The 17,558-nt window shown below is 44.7% G+C and overlaps 1 protein-coding gene across 4 annotated transcripts in view; it reads right to left on the reverse strand.

The window, feature by feature from the left end:
* The window catches only part of ACAP2 (ArfGAP with coiled-coil, ankyrin repeat and PH domains 2), a 186,691-nt gene that overhangs the window by 131,973 nt on the left and 37,160 nt on the right, over positions 1–17,558 (reverse strand). For all 4 annotated transcript variants that reach the window (XM_075340520.1, XM_075340519.1, XM_075340523.1 and 1 more), the window contains exons 2-3: positions 9,728–9,785; positions 6,242–6,361 (exon numbers count right to left, since the gene is read on the reverse strand). In XM_075340520.1, coding sequence (XP_075196635.1) covers positions 6,242–6,361; positions 9,728–9,785 — 178 coding nt within the window. The remainder of the gene's footprint in view (positions 1–6,241; positions 6,362–9,727; positions 9,786–17,558) is intronic.

Here is a 17,558-nt window from a genome sequence, read left to right on the forward strand (position 1 = left end):
CCAATTTTCAGTTATTTATTTTTTTAAAAAAGTTTAAAATAAGCAATACATTTCATTCAACTTCACAATTGTGTCCCACTTGTTGTTGATTCTTCACCATAACATTACATTTTTTGTTTTTATGTTTGAAGCCTGAAATGACGGAAAAGGTTGAAAAATTCAAGGGAGCCGAATAATTTCGCATGGCATATTTTTTTATTATATATACACATATACATACACACACCTTATATAGACATACACCTTACCTACATACACCATATACAGACATACACCTTACCTGATTCTCAGCTTTTGTTGTGAATGTGGCTGACCTGAAGTGCTGCCCAAAACATAGGTACAGTGAAGGAAATAAGTATTTGATCCCTTGCTGATTTTGTAAGTTTGTCCACTGACAAAGACATGACCAGTCTATAATTTTAGGGGTAGGATAATTTTAACAGTGAGTGATAGAATATCTAAAATTAAATACAGAAATCACATTGTGTACATTTATTTGCATTCTGCAGAGAGAAATAAGTATTTGATCCCCTACCAACCATTAACAGTTCTGGCTCCTACACACCACTTGGACACTCTTAATCAACTCGTTACCTGCATTAGACAGCTGTCTTAATTTATCACCCGTATAAAAGACTCCTGTCCACAGACTCAATGAATCAGTCAGACTATAACCTCTACAACATGGGCAAGACCAAAGAGCCTTGTAAGGATGTCATGGACAAGATCATAGACCTGCACAAGGCTGGATGCGCTACAAAACCATAAGTAAGATGCTGGGTGAGAAGGAGACAACATTGGAGCAATAACAAGAAAATTAAGAAATAAAAAATGAATGTCAATCGACAGCTATCTGGGGCACCATGCAAAATCTCCCCTCGTGGGGCATCCTGGATCATGAGGAATGTGAGAGATCAGCCTAAAACTACACGGGGGGAACTTGTTAATGATCTCAAGGCAGCTGGGACTACTGTCATAAGAAAACCATTGGTAACACATTACGCCGTAATGGCTTAAAATTCTGCTGAGGCAAAGTCCCACTGCTGAAGAAGGCAAATGTGCAGGCTCATCTGAAGTTTGCCATTGAACACCTGGATGATTCTAAGAGTGATTGGCAGAAGGTGGTCAGAAGAGACAAAAATTGAGCTCTTTGACCTTAACTCAACCCGCAGTGTTTGGAGGAGGAGAAATGCTGCCTATGACCCCAAGAACACTGTCCCCACTGTCAAGCATGGAGGTGGAAATATTATGTTTTGGGAGTGTTTCTCTGCTAAGGACACAGGTCTACTTCACCACATCAATGGGACAATGGATGGAGCCATATACCGTAAAATCCTGAGTGATAACCTCCTCTCCGCCAGGACATTAAAAATGGGTCGTGGCTGGGTCTTCCAGCATGACGACGACCCAAAACATATAGCCAAGGTAACAAAGGAGTGGCTCAAAAAGAAGCACATAAACCCCTTCACGATCAGCCGATTTTGCGCTTTCCGCTTTTTTTTTCGCCATTTTTCTTCCGAGAACCGTAACTTTTTTCAATATAGCCATGTGAGGGCCTGTTTTTTTGTGGAACGAGCTGTACTTTTAAATTAAACTATTAGTTTTACCATATAGTGTACTGAAAAAAGGCAAAAAAAAAAAATCTTACAAATGCGGAAAAATTGCAAAAAAAAAGTGCAATTGCACGAATGTTTGAGATCTTTTATTCACTGTGCTCACTATATGGTAAAACTGATGTATCTATGTGATGCCTAAAGGCCCCGTCACACTAAGCAACATCGCTAGCAACATCGCTAGCAACATCGCTAGCAACGAACAACTTTTGTGACGTAGCAGCGATGTTGCTAGTGATGTCGCTGTGTGTGACATCCAGCAACAACCTGGCCCCTGCTGTGAGGTCGTTGGTTGTTGCTGAATGTCCAGGGCCATTTTTTAGTTGTTGCTGTCCCGCTGTGAAGCACAGATCGCTGTGTGTGACAGCCAGACAGCAACAACTAAATGTGCAGGCAGCAGGAGCCGGCTTCTGCGGAGGCTGGTAACCAATGTAAACATCGGGTAACCAAGAAGCCCTGTCCTTGGTTACCCGATATTTACCTTTGTTACCAGCCTCCGCCGCTCTTACTGTCAGTGCCGGCTCCTGCTCTGTGCACATGTAGCTGCAGGACACATCGGGTTAATTAACCCGATGTGTGCTGTAGCTAGGAGAGCAGGGAGCCAGCGCTAAGCATTGTGCGCTGCTCCCTGCTCTGTGCACATTTAGCTGCAGTACACATCGGGTAATTAACCCGATGTGTGCTGTAACTAGGAGAGCAAGGAACCAGCGCTAAGCGGTGTGCGCTGCTCCCTGCTCTGTACACATGTAGCTGCAGCACACATCGGGTAATTAACCCGATGTGTGCTGTAACTAGGAGAGCAAGGAGCCAGTGCTAAGTGGTGTGCGCTGCTCCCTGCTCTGTGCACATGTAGCTGCAGCACACATCGGGTAATTAACCCGATGTGTGCTGTAACTAGGAGAGCAGGGAGCCAGCGCTCAGTGTGCGCTGCTCCCTGCTCTCTGCACGTGTAGCTGCGTGCGCTGGTAACCAAGGTAAATATCGGGTTGGTTACCCGATATATACCTTAGTTACCAAGCGCAGCATCTTCCACGCGGCGCTGGGGGCTGGTCACTGGTTGCTGGTGAGCTCACCAGCAACTCGTGTAGCGACGCTCCAGCGATCCCTGCCAGGTCAGGTTGCTGGTGGGATCGCTGGAGCGTCGCAGTGTGACATCTCACCAGCAACCTCCTAGCAACTTACCAGCGATCCCTATCATTGTTGGGATCGCTGGTAAGTTGCTTAGTGTGACTGGACCTTAAGGTCGGTGCAAGTTTGTAGACACCAAACATGAATAGGTTTACTTTTATCTATGGGATTGAAAAATTCAAAAGTTTGTACAAAAAAAGTGGCGCACATTTTACGCCATTTTATGCAACCCATAGCGGTTTCATTTTTTGGGATCTGGGACTCAGTGACTGCTTATTTTTTGCGTCTTGAACTGACATTTTTAATGGTACCATTTTTGAGCAGATGCTGTGTTTTGACCACCTGTTATTGCATTTTGCGCAAAATTTGCCATCACCAAAAAAAAAAAAAAAACAAAAATATAATTTGGGCATTTAGAATTTTTTTTGCTGCTGCGCTGTTAACCGACCAGATTACTTGATTTTATATTTTGATAGAGCGGGCATTTCTGAACGCGGCAATACCAAATGTAGGTATATTTTTTATTTTTTTAACCCTTCACTTTTCAATGGGGCGAACGGGGGATGATTTGAACTTTTAGGTGTTTTGTTGTTTTTTTTCTGATTTTCAAAATTTTTTTTTATTTTTTTTTATTTTACTAGTCCCCCTATGAAGCTATAAGGATCAGCAGTCTAATCGCTCTTCCATATCTGCTGATCACAGATATGCTCATCTCCTGTCTCACACATCTCTCGCATGGGTGAAACAGGATGTGAGTCATCTGAGCTACAGGAATCATCACATGATCCTGTGCTACCATGACAACCATAGGTTCCACGTGATCACATCACGTGACTTCCGGTGGCAGAGGGTGAGTAAACTTTAACCACAACCGTGATTATAATGGCGCTGTCACATTTTGACAGCGCCATTTAAGGGGTTAACAGGTACAGGCAGATCGCAGATCTGCTTGTGCCTGGCTAGGCAAATGTCAGATGTACATATGTGCAGATCCCCCCGGCTGCCCGCCACAGACTGTTGGGATTAACATTGACCGCTGGGACGTAATTTTACTGCCTGCAGTCGTTAAGGGGTTAAGGTCATGGAGTGGCCTAGCCAGTCTCCAGACTTTAAACCCATAGAAAATTTATGGAAGGAGCTGAAGCTGCTGAGCGACAGCCTCAAAATTTTAATAATTTAGAGATCATCTGCAAATTCCTCCTGACATGTGCGCAAACCTCATCATCAACTACAAAAACAACATCTGACTGCTTTGCATGCCAACAAGGGTTTTGCCATTAATATTAAGTCTTCTTTGCCAGAGGGATCAAATACTTATTTCTCTCTGCAAAATGCAAATACATTTACATAATTTATACAATGTGATTTTCTGGATTTTAATTTGGATATTCTCTTACTGTTAAAATTAACCTACCCTTAAAATTATAAAACTGTTCATGTCTTTGTCAGTGGACAAACTTACAAAATCAGCAAGGGATCAATAATTATTTCCTTCACTGTATGTGCGATCTGATCACAGCTGCAGAGGAGAGGAAGGGATTAATCTCTCCATCTCCTCCATTGTCAGCCTGTACGTACTGCACTTTGATGTCATTCGAGTGCAGTCCAATGTTTCACTCACACCCATAGACTTGTATGGGTGCGAATGATGAGAAATTCACAAACAATTTGCAGCATGCTGCGATTTTTTTCCTCAGTCTGATTATGGCTGAGAAAAAAAGTCGCAGATGTGAGCTACAACATTGTCTTATATGGGGCTTAGTGCAATGTGATATTTCCTCACATTGCACTCATGTGAGTCGTATGCCAGTAGGATGCTAGCCTATGGCTGAGTTCACATGTTCTGTAATCATGCGTTAGAACGGCTCCTGTAGAGATCCGGTAGCAAATGTGCAAACACAACTTTTTGTCCGTTGTTAAATAACAGATTTCTGCATTTCTTGTATTTGTATAGTTCAAAAACATGGTCTGCACTCAGACAGAAGAAAAGTGGTGCAAGTGAAAAAATAGGTCCAATTCAAGATAAAGAATAATTTCCCTGCACTCAATGATCGTAATGCAAAAAAAATCTAATTTATTGAAGCGACTGAAGTTATTCGACGTTTCGACCCCCACCTGGGTCTTCGTCAAGAGTCTCTTAAAGATGGGTGCCTGGTATATGGAAGTTGAGTGAATTAAAGCATTTGGTAAAGAATGCCTTGAGGATAAAGGTCCTGGGTTTAGCCGGCGCAGCATTGCACTCAGCCCCATGTAAAACAATGCTGCAGCTCAGATCTGTGTGTTATTCCACAGCCCTAAACGGACTGAGGGGAAAAAAAAACCCAAAAAACGCAGCATGCTGCAATTATCTGCGAGAGCTGTGTCACTCGCACCCATAGACGTCTATGGGTGCGAGAGAAACATCGCACTGCACTCGGATGTCATTCAAGTGCAGTGAGATATGCACATGCTGGCAATGGAGGAAATGGGGAGATTAACCCATCCCTCTCCTCCGCAGCTGTGTCCCAATTGCAAAGATCAAGTCACAGTTGCATGACACTTGGCTCATGCTCGCTGCAGAGCCTGTTTGTTTTTGGGGGTTTTTTGCTGCGTTTTTGATGTTTCATTTGTCTACAGTACATGTTTACATAAAGTTAGTTTCACGACCTTCATGACCAAGGATGTATATATACGTCCTTGTTCGTGGCGAACCCGCATTATTCCCCGAATAGGTCTGCTGATCTGATCAGCAGACATGTGCAGCTAACAGGTGCAGGTGGATCTCCGTTCCACCTGCGCCTGTTAACCCCTTTGATCACATTGTCAAACTCTAACAGCGAAGTCTAACACGCACCGGTGGGGATCTCGCTATTCAAGGGGCTGCCAATGGGGGATGTGATCGCGGGGTGCCAATGGGTTGAAATGACAGCGTGGGGGCAGCTAATGACCCCTGTTGCTGCCATGACGCACTCTACCAGCACTCCCAGGAGATGAGCATTTCTGTTGATCAGACCAGAACTGAAACAACGCTCTGATCAGCAGAAGTGATCAGACAGCTCAGGCATAAAGTCCCCCAGTGGGGACTAGTAAAATTAATTACAAAAATAAACTTTAAAAGAAAACCAAAAAACTAAATGGTTCAAATCACCCCTTTTGCTCCATTGAAAAAAAAAACAATTAAAAAAAAATACACATAATTGGTATTGCTGTGTTCAGAAATCCTGAGCTATCAAAATATATAAAATCAATTACTCTGATCTGCAAAAGGTGTACCGAGAAAAAAATAAAAACTTTTTTAAAAAACCATGCAAAAACGCAAAGTGTGAACAGCCTGAAAGGGTTTTCAAACTACCAGGTAGCTGATGTGTATGAGAAGCCTGAGACTACACAAATACCTTCTGGTACAATAAGACACTGTCCTGGTTATCACACAGCACCTGCTGTTGGAGGAGTTATCGGTCTGCACAGTGTGTGAAGGACATAGTTCTATGAAGCCGCTCTTATGAGCAGATGCTGCTTACTTCAATCACTTCATCTTTGCTAGAAAATTGGGCCAGGTCCCGGATTCCATTCATAAATTGCTTGTTGGCAGCACAAAAAGCTTTTCCTGTATCGATCATTCCAATGCAGAGCTTCACCAGCTGGAGGAAGAGAGCACAATGTTTATCAGTGCAGATAACAGACTCCGCTCGGTCAGCACTTATATTCTACTTATTATTCAAAACTGGAAAAGGCATTTTGAGCAGCGAGTGTGATTGGGTTTTGGCTCCGAAACGCATAGAGAGCAGCCAACCGCTATCTGCAGTGCTGGCCAATGCACCACATCGCAACATTATCATACAAAGTCACAGATACACTATGTGTTCCCTCCTCAATCAGGACCGATATACAATTATATATATATTATATATTTTCTCACATATTGTTGGTTTGCATTGAAGGCCATAGCCGTAGCAGATAAGGCCTAAATATTTTTCTTCTAAGGGTACCGTCACACTTTAGTGACGCTCCAGCGATCCCACCAGCGATCTGACCTGGTCAGGATCGCTGGTGCCTCGCTACATGATCGCTGGTGAGCTGTTAATCAGGCAGATCTCACCAGTGACCAGTGACCAACTATGCGTGAAAGCGATGCTGCGCTTGGTAACCAAGGTAAATATCGGGTAACAAAGCAAAGCACTTTGCTTGGTTACCCGATATTTACCTTGGTTACCAGCACACACCGCTTAGCGCTGGCTCCCTGCACTCCTAGCCAGAGTACACATCGGGTTAATAAGCAAACCACTTTGCTTAATTTACCCGATGTGTACTCTGGCTACGTGTGCAGGGAGCCGGCACTGGCAGCCTGACAGTGGCGTATGATAGTAACCAAGGTAAATATCGGGTAACCAAGCAAAGCACTTCGCTTGGTTACCCGATATTTACCTTGGTTACAGCTTACCGCAGGCCGTCAGAAGCCGGCTCCCTCCTCCCTGCACATTCAGATCACTGCTCTCTCGCTGTCAAAACAGCGATGTGTGCTTCACAACGGGAGAGCAACGTCCAAAAAATGAACCAGCACTGTGTGCAACGAGCAGCGATTTCACAGCAGGGGCCAGATCGCTGCTCAATGTCACACACAGCGAGATCGCTAATGAGGTCACTGGTGCGTCACAAAAACCGTGACTCAGCAGCGATCTCACTATGTGAGAAGTACCCCTAAGTTCAGGCTGCTTTCTGCTTCCTGTTTCGGTTAGCCATCTAGCCTCTCAAAAGTCTAATTAGGAGTCTGTCTCCTACTAGAACCCTTTATTAATTAACCCAGGAAGAAATTAAAAAAAGAAGAGGAAGAAGATGCTCGCATTCTGGACCGATGCTGCTCCACCATACTTAGTGCTGAATCTTTACTGTTAGGCCGGGGCCACACGGGGCACTACTGCGATGCTTGCATGACACTCGGCTCGCGCTGGCAGCACAGCAGGAGCCGAGTGTCATGCTAGTATCCCTGCATCTGAGGTCCGACTGTACGTGCGGACCTCAGCTGCGGGGGCGGGCCGGCACTGAGGAGGGGCGGGGCCGGTGCTGAGGAGAGGGAGGGATTTATCTCCCTCTCTCCTCTGTAGCCGGCTATTGCGATTCTCGCTCTGCACGCGCGGTACACCAGTGTACCGCGAGTGCAGTGCGATTTTTCTCTCGCCCCATTCACTTGACTGGGTGCGAGAGAGAGAAAAAAAAAAAAAAGTCTCGCCTTACAATCGCAGCATACTGCGATTGTTTTCTTGGTCCGATTAGGGCTGAGAAAATAATCGCTCATGTGCGCTGACACATAGGGTAATATTGGTCCGAGTAGAATGTGATGTTTTATCGCACCACTCGCACCGATTTTCTTGCAGTGTGGCTTAGGGTACCTTCACACTTTAGCGATGCAGCAGCGATCCGACCAGCGATCTGACCTGGTCAGGATCGCTGCTGCATCGCTACATGGTCGCTGGTGAACTGTCAAACAGGCAGATCTCACCAGCGACCAGTGACCAGCCCCCAGCCAGCAGCGACGTGCAAGCGACGCTGCGCTTGCACGGAGCCGGCGTCTGGAAGCTGCGGACACTGGTAACTAAGGTAAACATCGGGTATGGTTACCCGATGTTTACCTTAGTTACCAGCTCACACCGCTTAACTTAGCGTGTGCAGGGAGCATGAGCCGGCACTGGCAGCGTGAGAGCTGAGGAGGCTGGTAACGAAGGTAAATATCGGATAACCACCTTGGTTACCCGATGTTTACCTTGGTTACAGCTTACCGCAGGCTTTCAGACGCCGGCTCCTGCTCCCTTCACATTCAGGATTGTTGCTCTCTCGCTGTCACACACAGCGATGTGTGCTTATCAGCGGGAAAGCAACAATAAAAAAACGAACCAGCACTGTGTGTAACGAGCAGTGATCTCACAGCAGGGGCCAGATCGCTGCTCAGTGTCACACACAGCGAGATCGCTAATGAGGTCACAAAAAACGTGACTCAGCAGAGATCTCAGTAGCGATCTCGCTGTGTGTGAAGTACCCCTTAGGCCTTAGGGTATGTGCCCACGATCAGTATTTGCAGTGTTCTGGATGCAGCTTGTTTTTGTTGTGTCCAAAATGCTGCGTTGTACAGTACAAGCATAGTGGATGAGATTTATAGAAATGTCATGCCTACTGTGCGTGTATGGTCTGCAGTGTAAACTGACCTGCGGTGCGGCTTTCCGAGCTGCAGTATGTCAATGCTTTGCTGTGGAGTCACAAGCGTCCTCCGTAGGGAGAACACAAGCGAGACTGCAGCGCCACGAACACTGATTGTGGGCAGGAGCAGCTGTGGTCTCCTGTGTTCTCCTGCGGAGGAGACTCGTGGTCCCCCAAGTCAGGACCCCAGGACACAGCGGGTCCTGATTGTGGGCACGTATTCTTAGTTTCTTGGCATTAATATCCAGCAACAGAAAAGTATAAGCATTTCAATCAATCATTAGCCGGAAGGAAGAGCAGCGCTGAGTACAGAGGAGAGTTGCCAGTCTGGGTGGTGAGTTTTGGGGGAGGGGAGGTGTCTGTCTTGCACCTCCCTGGGTCCATTATTAAGGGATTGCCATCTGAATGGCAGTCAGTTATAGAGAGAACCATCCTTGCCCATCCTTTTCAGTGGGCAGACATGTTGGAATAAAAAGGTTCCTCTTCAGAGTGGTTATACAAGTCTATGAGTCTGTAGACTCTGTGATAAAAGCTAGACAGATCTGATCAGAGCTGAACTTGCCGAGTGATAATTTGACGGTTTCTGTCGCTTCCTTTTAGTGATTGATGGAGCGCCTGCCAGACACCAAGGGATCAAAACTTCTGACATGTCAATATAACCAATATTAAAAAGTACAAACAACTATAGAAATAGGAATACCTGGCAAAATGGGATCTAACTGCATACAAAGAAAGAAGATTTCAGCTGGATTATACTGAGAACGGTTTTCCTTCATGTCTGGAAGTATGACATTCTAGTAAAATAAAGTACAATTTACCTTGTCAAGCTTCTGCTCAAGTTCGGATACATCTCCTTCTACGTCCTCCAGGGCTGCCCTGTTGGAGTGAGATCAGATTTTGTTAATATTAGAGCCAAGGACAACCTGTAAGACATAGGTATACTAATCTAGAGAACAGGACAGCCATTCTTCAACCGCTGACAGATTAGCACTGGCAGGATCTCTTCTGCATTGTGTCACCAGCTGAAATACCTTCTAGATATAAAATCTGTCATCATAGACTGGACAAGTAGGAGCTCTTTAAACGGGGGACAATAGGTAACTCAATCCAATGGTAGGTGCCTCTTCTGTGCCGGACTGTCCATTCCTGCCGTGACCGCAGGATGTAGAAATTTCAGTTAGTCTTTCCCGGTTTAGTAACAAAATCTGAATAAACTGTTAATAAACCATTGTATCAGTTATGCTACAATCGAACGACTATTTTCCGTCCAAGTGCTTCTGTGGAGAAACAGACAGAACTTGGACCAATATACTTCAATTGCGCTGTTCAGATGACATTAATTATAATGTCATTATATTGCCATTAGTTTCATAGTATTTAGTCTTGTAAATTTTATTTCAAATAATAAATATTTATTGTGAGCATTTACGTAAGGCACAGTGACAAGCATACAAAAGGGTGCTCAATCCGGTGAAACCATAGATGGATTATTGGGAAGGAAAAAAGGAAGGATAATAAAAACCCCCAATCTATATCACGATGGTTACTGAGAACCTAATATGGTAGTTTATACTCCAGGAGTGCTTAATGGACAAACCTCTATATCACAATGGTTACTATGAACCTAATATGCCGGTTAATACTCCAGGAGTATTCCATGATCAAACCTCCCATGTGAGATATTGCCACAGATGGACACAATGGTAGTATGAAAGTGTAGTATTAACTTACCAGGGAATATCTCACGGGTCACACCGGATGGCACCCCACCCGACGAACGTCCGTTTCGGCGGATGCCTACGTCAGGGGTGGTGTCATGCCAGGAATTGTGCGTGTGTTAAAAAGGCCCGCCAACCAATCGGATGTGCCGTGTATCTCTGTGACGCAGGCGAGCCAAGAGCAGCTGATCATCCACTTCCGCCGCCGCGTCAAGGGCTAAGCTCCGCCCACCAGATCAAGGAACGTCACATGATCGGACAGGTAGAGCCGCCCCTGGAGACACGACCGAGGAAGGGAGGAACATGACAGCGCTGGGCGCGCATGCGTCTGAGTAATCACAGCGATACTTAGTGGATCTAGCATGTAAACAGCAATCAATATATACGCAGTACAATTGTATTCAATAATAATATTAAGCATAACATAAGAGTATTGTTATAGGCCTAGAACAATATTAGTGACAACTGTCACTAATGTCACAACCTCTTGAAAAGGGTTTTTAAAAGCCAAATCCACTTGGCCTCAAGGCGCGCCAAATTAATACCAGCTCTCCCTCCTCTAATGTTAGTCTCAATGGAATCAATGCCGCGAAATCTCAAAAGAGTCCCATCAGACTGATGATGTAACTTAAAATGTTTGGGCAACGTTTTAAGACTGGAGATTTCGCGGCATTGATTCCATTGAGACTAACATTAGAGGAGGGAGAGTTGGTATTAATTTGGCGCGCCTTGAGGCCAAGTGGATTTGGCTTTTAAAAACCCTACAACCTATGGGTTTAAACGAAAATAGTGGCTTCTCTGCTTTTTTATGATCACTTTCTACGTCATGTCTCTTTTTTATGTGTTTTTAACTTTTTTCAATTCTCATTATTATTTTAGTTTTTTGCCCGACCTGGAATTTATCTTCATGGACTTCCAATTTATTGCCTATATGATATGCAACTTCCATCTCTTCCATCGGCATAAAATCTCTGCTATATGGACCATACAGCGTTGTACTATTGTGATCTTTATGTATTGTGATATAATATATTATTAATATCTTTTCAAGAGGTTGTGACATTAGTGACAGTTGTCACTAATATTGTTCTAGGCCTATAACAATACTCTTATGTTATGCTTAATATTATTATTGAATACAATTGTACTGCGTATATATTGATTGCTGTTTACATGCTAGATCCACTAAGTATCGCTGTGATTACTCAGACGCATGCGCGCCCAGCGCTGTCATGTTCCTCCCTTCCTCGGTCGTGTCTCCAGGGGCGGCTCTACCTGTCCGATCATGTGACGTTCCTTGATCTGGTGGGCGGAGCTTAGCCCTTGACGCGGCGGCGGAAGTGGATGATCAGCTGCTCTTGGCTCGCCTGCGTCACAGAGATACACGGCACATCCGATTGGTTGGCGGGCCTTTTTAACACACGCACAATTCCTGGCATGACACCACCCCTGACGTAGGCATCCGCCGAAACGGACGTTCGTCGGGTGGGGTGCCATCCGGTGTGACCCGTGAGATATTCCCTGGTAAGTTAATACTACACTTTCATACTACCATTGTGTCCATCTGTGGCAATATCTCACATGGGAGGTTTGATCATGGAATACTCCTGGAGTATTAACCGGCATATTAGGTTCATAGTAACCATTGTGATATAGAGGTTTGTCCATTAAGCACTCCTGGAGTATAAACTACCATATTAGGTTCTCAGTAACCATCGTGATATAGATTGGGGGTTTTTATTATCCTTCCTTTTTTCCTTCCCAATAATCCATCTATGGTTTCACCGGATTGAGCACCCTTTTGTATGCTTGTCACTGTGCCTTACGTATATGCTCACAATAAATATTTATTATTGGTACTGGAAGTCTGATCGCTTCTTTTCTTGTGTATGTTGTTGTCTGGCGATTTTTCCATGGTCCTACTATGTCACACACCATGTCACTGATATAAATTGTGGTGTAATTGGGTTTATCATGGTGGTGTATTTGCTGGAAAGTAATCTCTTTGTAAATTTTATTAACCGCTGATTTATAAATGTGAATGCTGTACAGATTGCATACAGATGAAAAATCTGACAAATCCTTTTATTCACTCATGAAAATGTAGTCTTATGCAAATTGCTTATCATGGGATCTGTTAAAAAAAAAAAAATATTCTAAGGCTATGTACACACTGCGTTTTTTTTGACGCTGCGTTTTTGTGCGTTTTTTAGCGCTAAAAATGCACAGAAACACAGCGTCTTTAAAAACATGTGAAAAAACGCATGCGTTATTACCGCATTTTGGTGCGTTTTTGGCTGCGTTTTGCTATCAGTGAACATTGCCATTAGATTGTTGAAAAAAAAAAAAAAAAAAGGTCTGATGTAATTTCCTTCTTCCATAATGTTCTTCATTCTCCACTAGTGTATGCAGGAGAGCAGACAGCTGCAGAACTACAAGGCTCAGCATGCTCCATCCAGGACTGTATGCTGGAGGGAGAGTCGGGGGAGCAGACCTACAAGGCTCAGCATCCTCCATCAACTAGTGGATGCAGGAGTGCAGACAGCAGCTACCGAACTACAAGGCTCAGCATCCTCCATCCAATAGTGTATGCAGGAGAGCAGACAGCAGCTGTCGAACTACAAGGCTCAGAATCCTCCTTCCAGGACTGTATGCAGGATTTCTTTGCCCCCCCAAACAAAAAAAAAAAAAAATGACGTGGGCTTCGCCATATTTTTGTATGCTAGCCGGGTAGGTTCACACACTGCGTTTTGACGCTGCGTTTTTGTGCGTTTTTTGCGGCAAAAAAACGCACAAAAACGCACCCGCGTAAAAAAAACGTGGCAAAAAACGTGCACGTTTTGCCGCGATTTGGTGCATTTTTTTGCTGCATTTTTGCTCACTGCGTCTTTATGCGTTTTTTATCAGTGAATAAAAAAAAAAAAAGGTCTGATGTCATTTCCTTCTTCAATATGTTCTTCATTCTCCACTAGTGTATGCAGGAGAGCAGACAGCTGCAGAACTACAAGGCTCAGCATACTCCATCCAATAGTGTATGCAGGAGAGCAGACAGCAGCTGTCAAACTACAAGGCTCAGCATCCTCCAGCCAATAGTGTATGCAGGAGAGCAGACAGCAGCTGTCGAACTACAAGGCTCAGCATCCTCCTTCCAGGACTGTATGCAGGATTTCTTTGCCCCCCCAAACAAAAAAAAAAATGACGTGGGCTTCGCCATATTTTTGTATGCTAGCCGGGTACAGCAGGCAGGTACGGGCTGCCCCCAACCCCCAGCTGCCTATTTGTACCCGGTTGGGAACCAAAAATATAGGGAAGCATTTTTTTTTTTTATTTCATTTCATGAATTTCATGAAATAATTAAAAAAAAAAATGACGTGGGCTTCGCCCAATATTTGAGTCCAGCCAGGTACAACTAGGCAGCTGGGGATTGGAATCCGCAGTGCAGGGTGCCCATGCTTTCTGGGCACCCCCGCTGCGAATTGCAGTCCGCAGCCACCCCAGAAAATGGTGCTTTCATAGAAGCGCCATCTTCTGGCGCTGTATCAAACTCTTCCAGCGGCCCTGACGCCAGGTGGCTCGCTGGGTAATAATAGGGTTAGGGCTAGCTGTATATTATCAGCTGGCCCTAAGCCCGAAATTCATGGTGTCATGCCAATATTAGACATGGCCACCATGAATTTCTAGTAAAGATTAAAAAAAAAAACACAAAACACACAAAAATATTTTTATTAGAAATAAAGCACAACACAATTCGTGACTCCATCTTTTTTGAAATAAAGAACCCCCTCCGCAGTAATCCTGGTTCAAGGGTCCCACGCCGTCCAATCCGGATCCAATATCAACTGATCGGTTTGCTGGAAGGCAAAGCGATCAGATGATGTCAGGTTCCAGGATGTGAATTATATGACACATCAGCTGATTGTATAAAAGCCGTTTATACAATCAGCTGATGCATCAGTGCAAAAAAAAAAAAAAAAACTTTTTATGTGCTGATTACCGGCAGCTCCTGGAGCGGAGTTTGTTCCCGTCCGATCGCTGCAGGAGCTGCCAGTAATCAGGGATGAAGTCTCCTGACGGCATCCGCTGACAGGTTAAGCCGGCCGGGCGCCGGCGTCACCGCGAGAGTTACGATCAGCTGATGCGTCACGTGACTGCATCAGGTGATCCATCGCCAGGTCCTGCAGCTATCGGAGATGTCCCGGCCGTCTGCACACAGCCGGAGCGGCGGTACCAGGAGAGGAGCTGGGAGCAAACATGGCACCGGGAGTCTGCAGACAGGTGAGTATGACATTTTTTTTTCTACTGTTCACTTTTGTTTTTGCAGCTGCCTCCACCTCCCGCCCAGACATGGCGCCGCACGGGAGCTGACATGCACAGGACGGGAGGTGGAAGAAGCGGTGACGGTACCGGGAGGATTCACGCTTCTGTGTTTACTGACAGAAGGAATCCTCTTCCTGTACATGTCACTTTTCTACCCACCCCTTGCGTTTATAGCTGCATTTTTAGTCATAGAAACGCACTGAAATGCAGCTATATTTGCAATTTGCTGTTTTCATTGCATTTTTGAACATCTCATTGAACTCAATGGGTGGAAAACGCAGTGAAAAACGCAAAAATAATTGACATGCTGCATTTTTTTGGGCACCACAAAAACGCAGCTAAAAAAAAACGCTGTGTGCAGACAGCAAAAATTAAAACTCAGACTTTGCTGGGGAAGCAAAGTCATGCAGTTTTCTGAGCAAAAACGCACCCGAAACACGTGCAAAAACGCCGCGAAAAACGCACTGTGTGAACTTACCCTAAAAAGTGGACACCAAGAAGACCCCAAAATAATCAATGGCACATCTATGGTTTTCATTGCATAACTTATGCAACTGATCACTTATTCCATTTGTCTGCTCCTAAAACAGAAAAGACCGATATGTGAACAGAGCTTATCTGCCTTTGCATAAACTTGTGACAGGAGGGTAGACTGGCTTAGCGTCTAAACTGAGCCAGCCCCATCACATACAGCACGCATGTTATGCCAACAGATGAAGCTCACACCATGGCCAGAACTGATAGCAGCAGGGTGGGCTCAGTGGTTAGCACTGTTGCTTTGCAGCACTGGGGTCATGGGATGAAAATCGGAACTTTTTTTTATAATGAGGGTTAATGAGGGTTTTATAATGAGGGTTCTGTGCATTAATTGCCCCCTTCACACAAGACCTATGCCACATTCTGAATATAAGGAAACATCTAGATTATATGGGCTATGCGCTGCTTTTTGTTATAGTCAGTGGAGCTATTTTTGGTCTTTTAAACTAAGCCTGTAACTAAACAATTCCATGCTTCAGAGCACAAGAACATTGCAAATAGCACCACATGGTAAATGGAGTCATTTTCCATGTAAGCACAAGAATATCAAGACTTTAAGGGGTTTTCCCACGAACAAAGTACATTTTAACAAATAGATCTTGGAATAATAAAACATTTCCACAATTGGATGTGCTAAAAAAAAAATGTTCCTGTGCTGAGAATCTTATAAATGTGACCCTGCTATGTTCGTCTTATTCGCTGTGTCTGATAACAGAGAAGATCCAGTTCATAGTCGGCACATACCTCAGCTCCTGTCCAGAAGAGGAAGCATAAATCACTAGTGATAACAGAATACAAACACCACAGCTGGAATTTCTAGGTAGCACATTTCCCTACTTGTTTTATCACAGGAGCCAGTGTTTCTGCGTGTCTTTAGCCCTCATCATAAATGAAGTCAGTGAAGTAGGAGTTCGGCGGCTGATAGAGTTCCTACATCACTGATTTATGATGCGTACAAATCTATTTTCTTGGCAGCACATCCTCCTGTGCAAACAGGAGACATGCTGCCGAGGACAGTCTATACGCAAAGAAGGGTTTGGCATGGAAGAGCAGTTATCCTGTTTAATCAGACTATTAAACGACCAAGAATCAGCTTACGTCATGGATTGGTTATCATTTAATCACCATAATCAGACTGATTAAATGCAGTCTAAATGCCTCCATACACATTATACTAACAGAGTAAAAGTCTAGTGTTTATGGGGTTCTCCTGACAGGTGATGTTAGGGGAGATAAGGTTTCATCATGTTTGATATTGGACTGTGGAGCCCTTTGTTCTCAGTAAGGCTGTGCGCACATCAGCGGTATGCTGCCGCAATGCCGGATACATCAGAAATGCGGTACAGTTCAATACAGTGGAATCGCGACAAGATAAGGTAACATGCGGTCGCATTTGATCACATACAGCCTTACCTTGCCACGATTCCATTTAACTGTACTGAACCATCACATTTCTAACGGATCTGGCGTTGCGGCAGCATACCGCTGATGTGAAACCAGCCTGGCTGTGATACGATCGCGGGATCGCATCACAGTGGCATGACACTGCTTCCACTCCGGCAAGACAAAACAATCACTGATCTCAGGAAGACCAGCCTGAGAAAACACTGCCGGCAGCCAGCAAAGGCTCTCAACACAGTGAAGTCCTAGGTGCATTGCCCCCTGGGAAGTATGCAAATGAAAAAAGGTCCATGGAGTCTCTGTTAGGAGTCTCAACACGGAAAATAGCCAAGGAGTGGATCTTTTTAGGAGACCACCTTAACCACCATATTAAGTGGCCCTTTTTGGGGTATTGCCCCTCATCAGTGTGGAGTAGGATTCTGGCCAGGTTATGGTGGTCTCCTAAAAAGAGCCACTCCTTGGCTAGGTCCTTCCCGGAGGAATAACTGGCTATTTTCCGTGTCGAGACTCCTAACAGAGGCTCCACTGACCTTTTTTGATTTGCATACTTCCCAGGGGGCAATGCACCTAGGATTTCACGGTGTTGAGTGCCTTCGCTGGCTGCTGGCAAGGTTTTCTCTGGTTGGTCTCCCCGAGATCAGTGATTCTTTTGTCTTGCTGGTCTACTAGGCTTTGC

The sequence above is a fragment of the Anomaloglossus baeobatrachus genome, chromosome 3, assembly GCF_048569485.1.
Source record: "Anomaloglossus baeobatrachus isolate aAnoBae1 chromosome 3, aAnoBae1.hap1, whole genome shotgun sequence".
Taxonomy (NCBI): Eukaryota; Metazoa; Chordata; class Amphibia; order Anura; family Aromobatidae; genus Anomaloglossus; species Anomaloglossus baeobatrachus.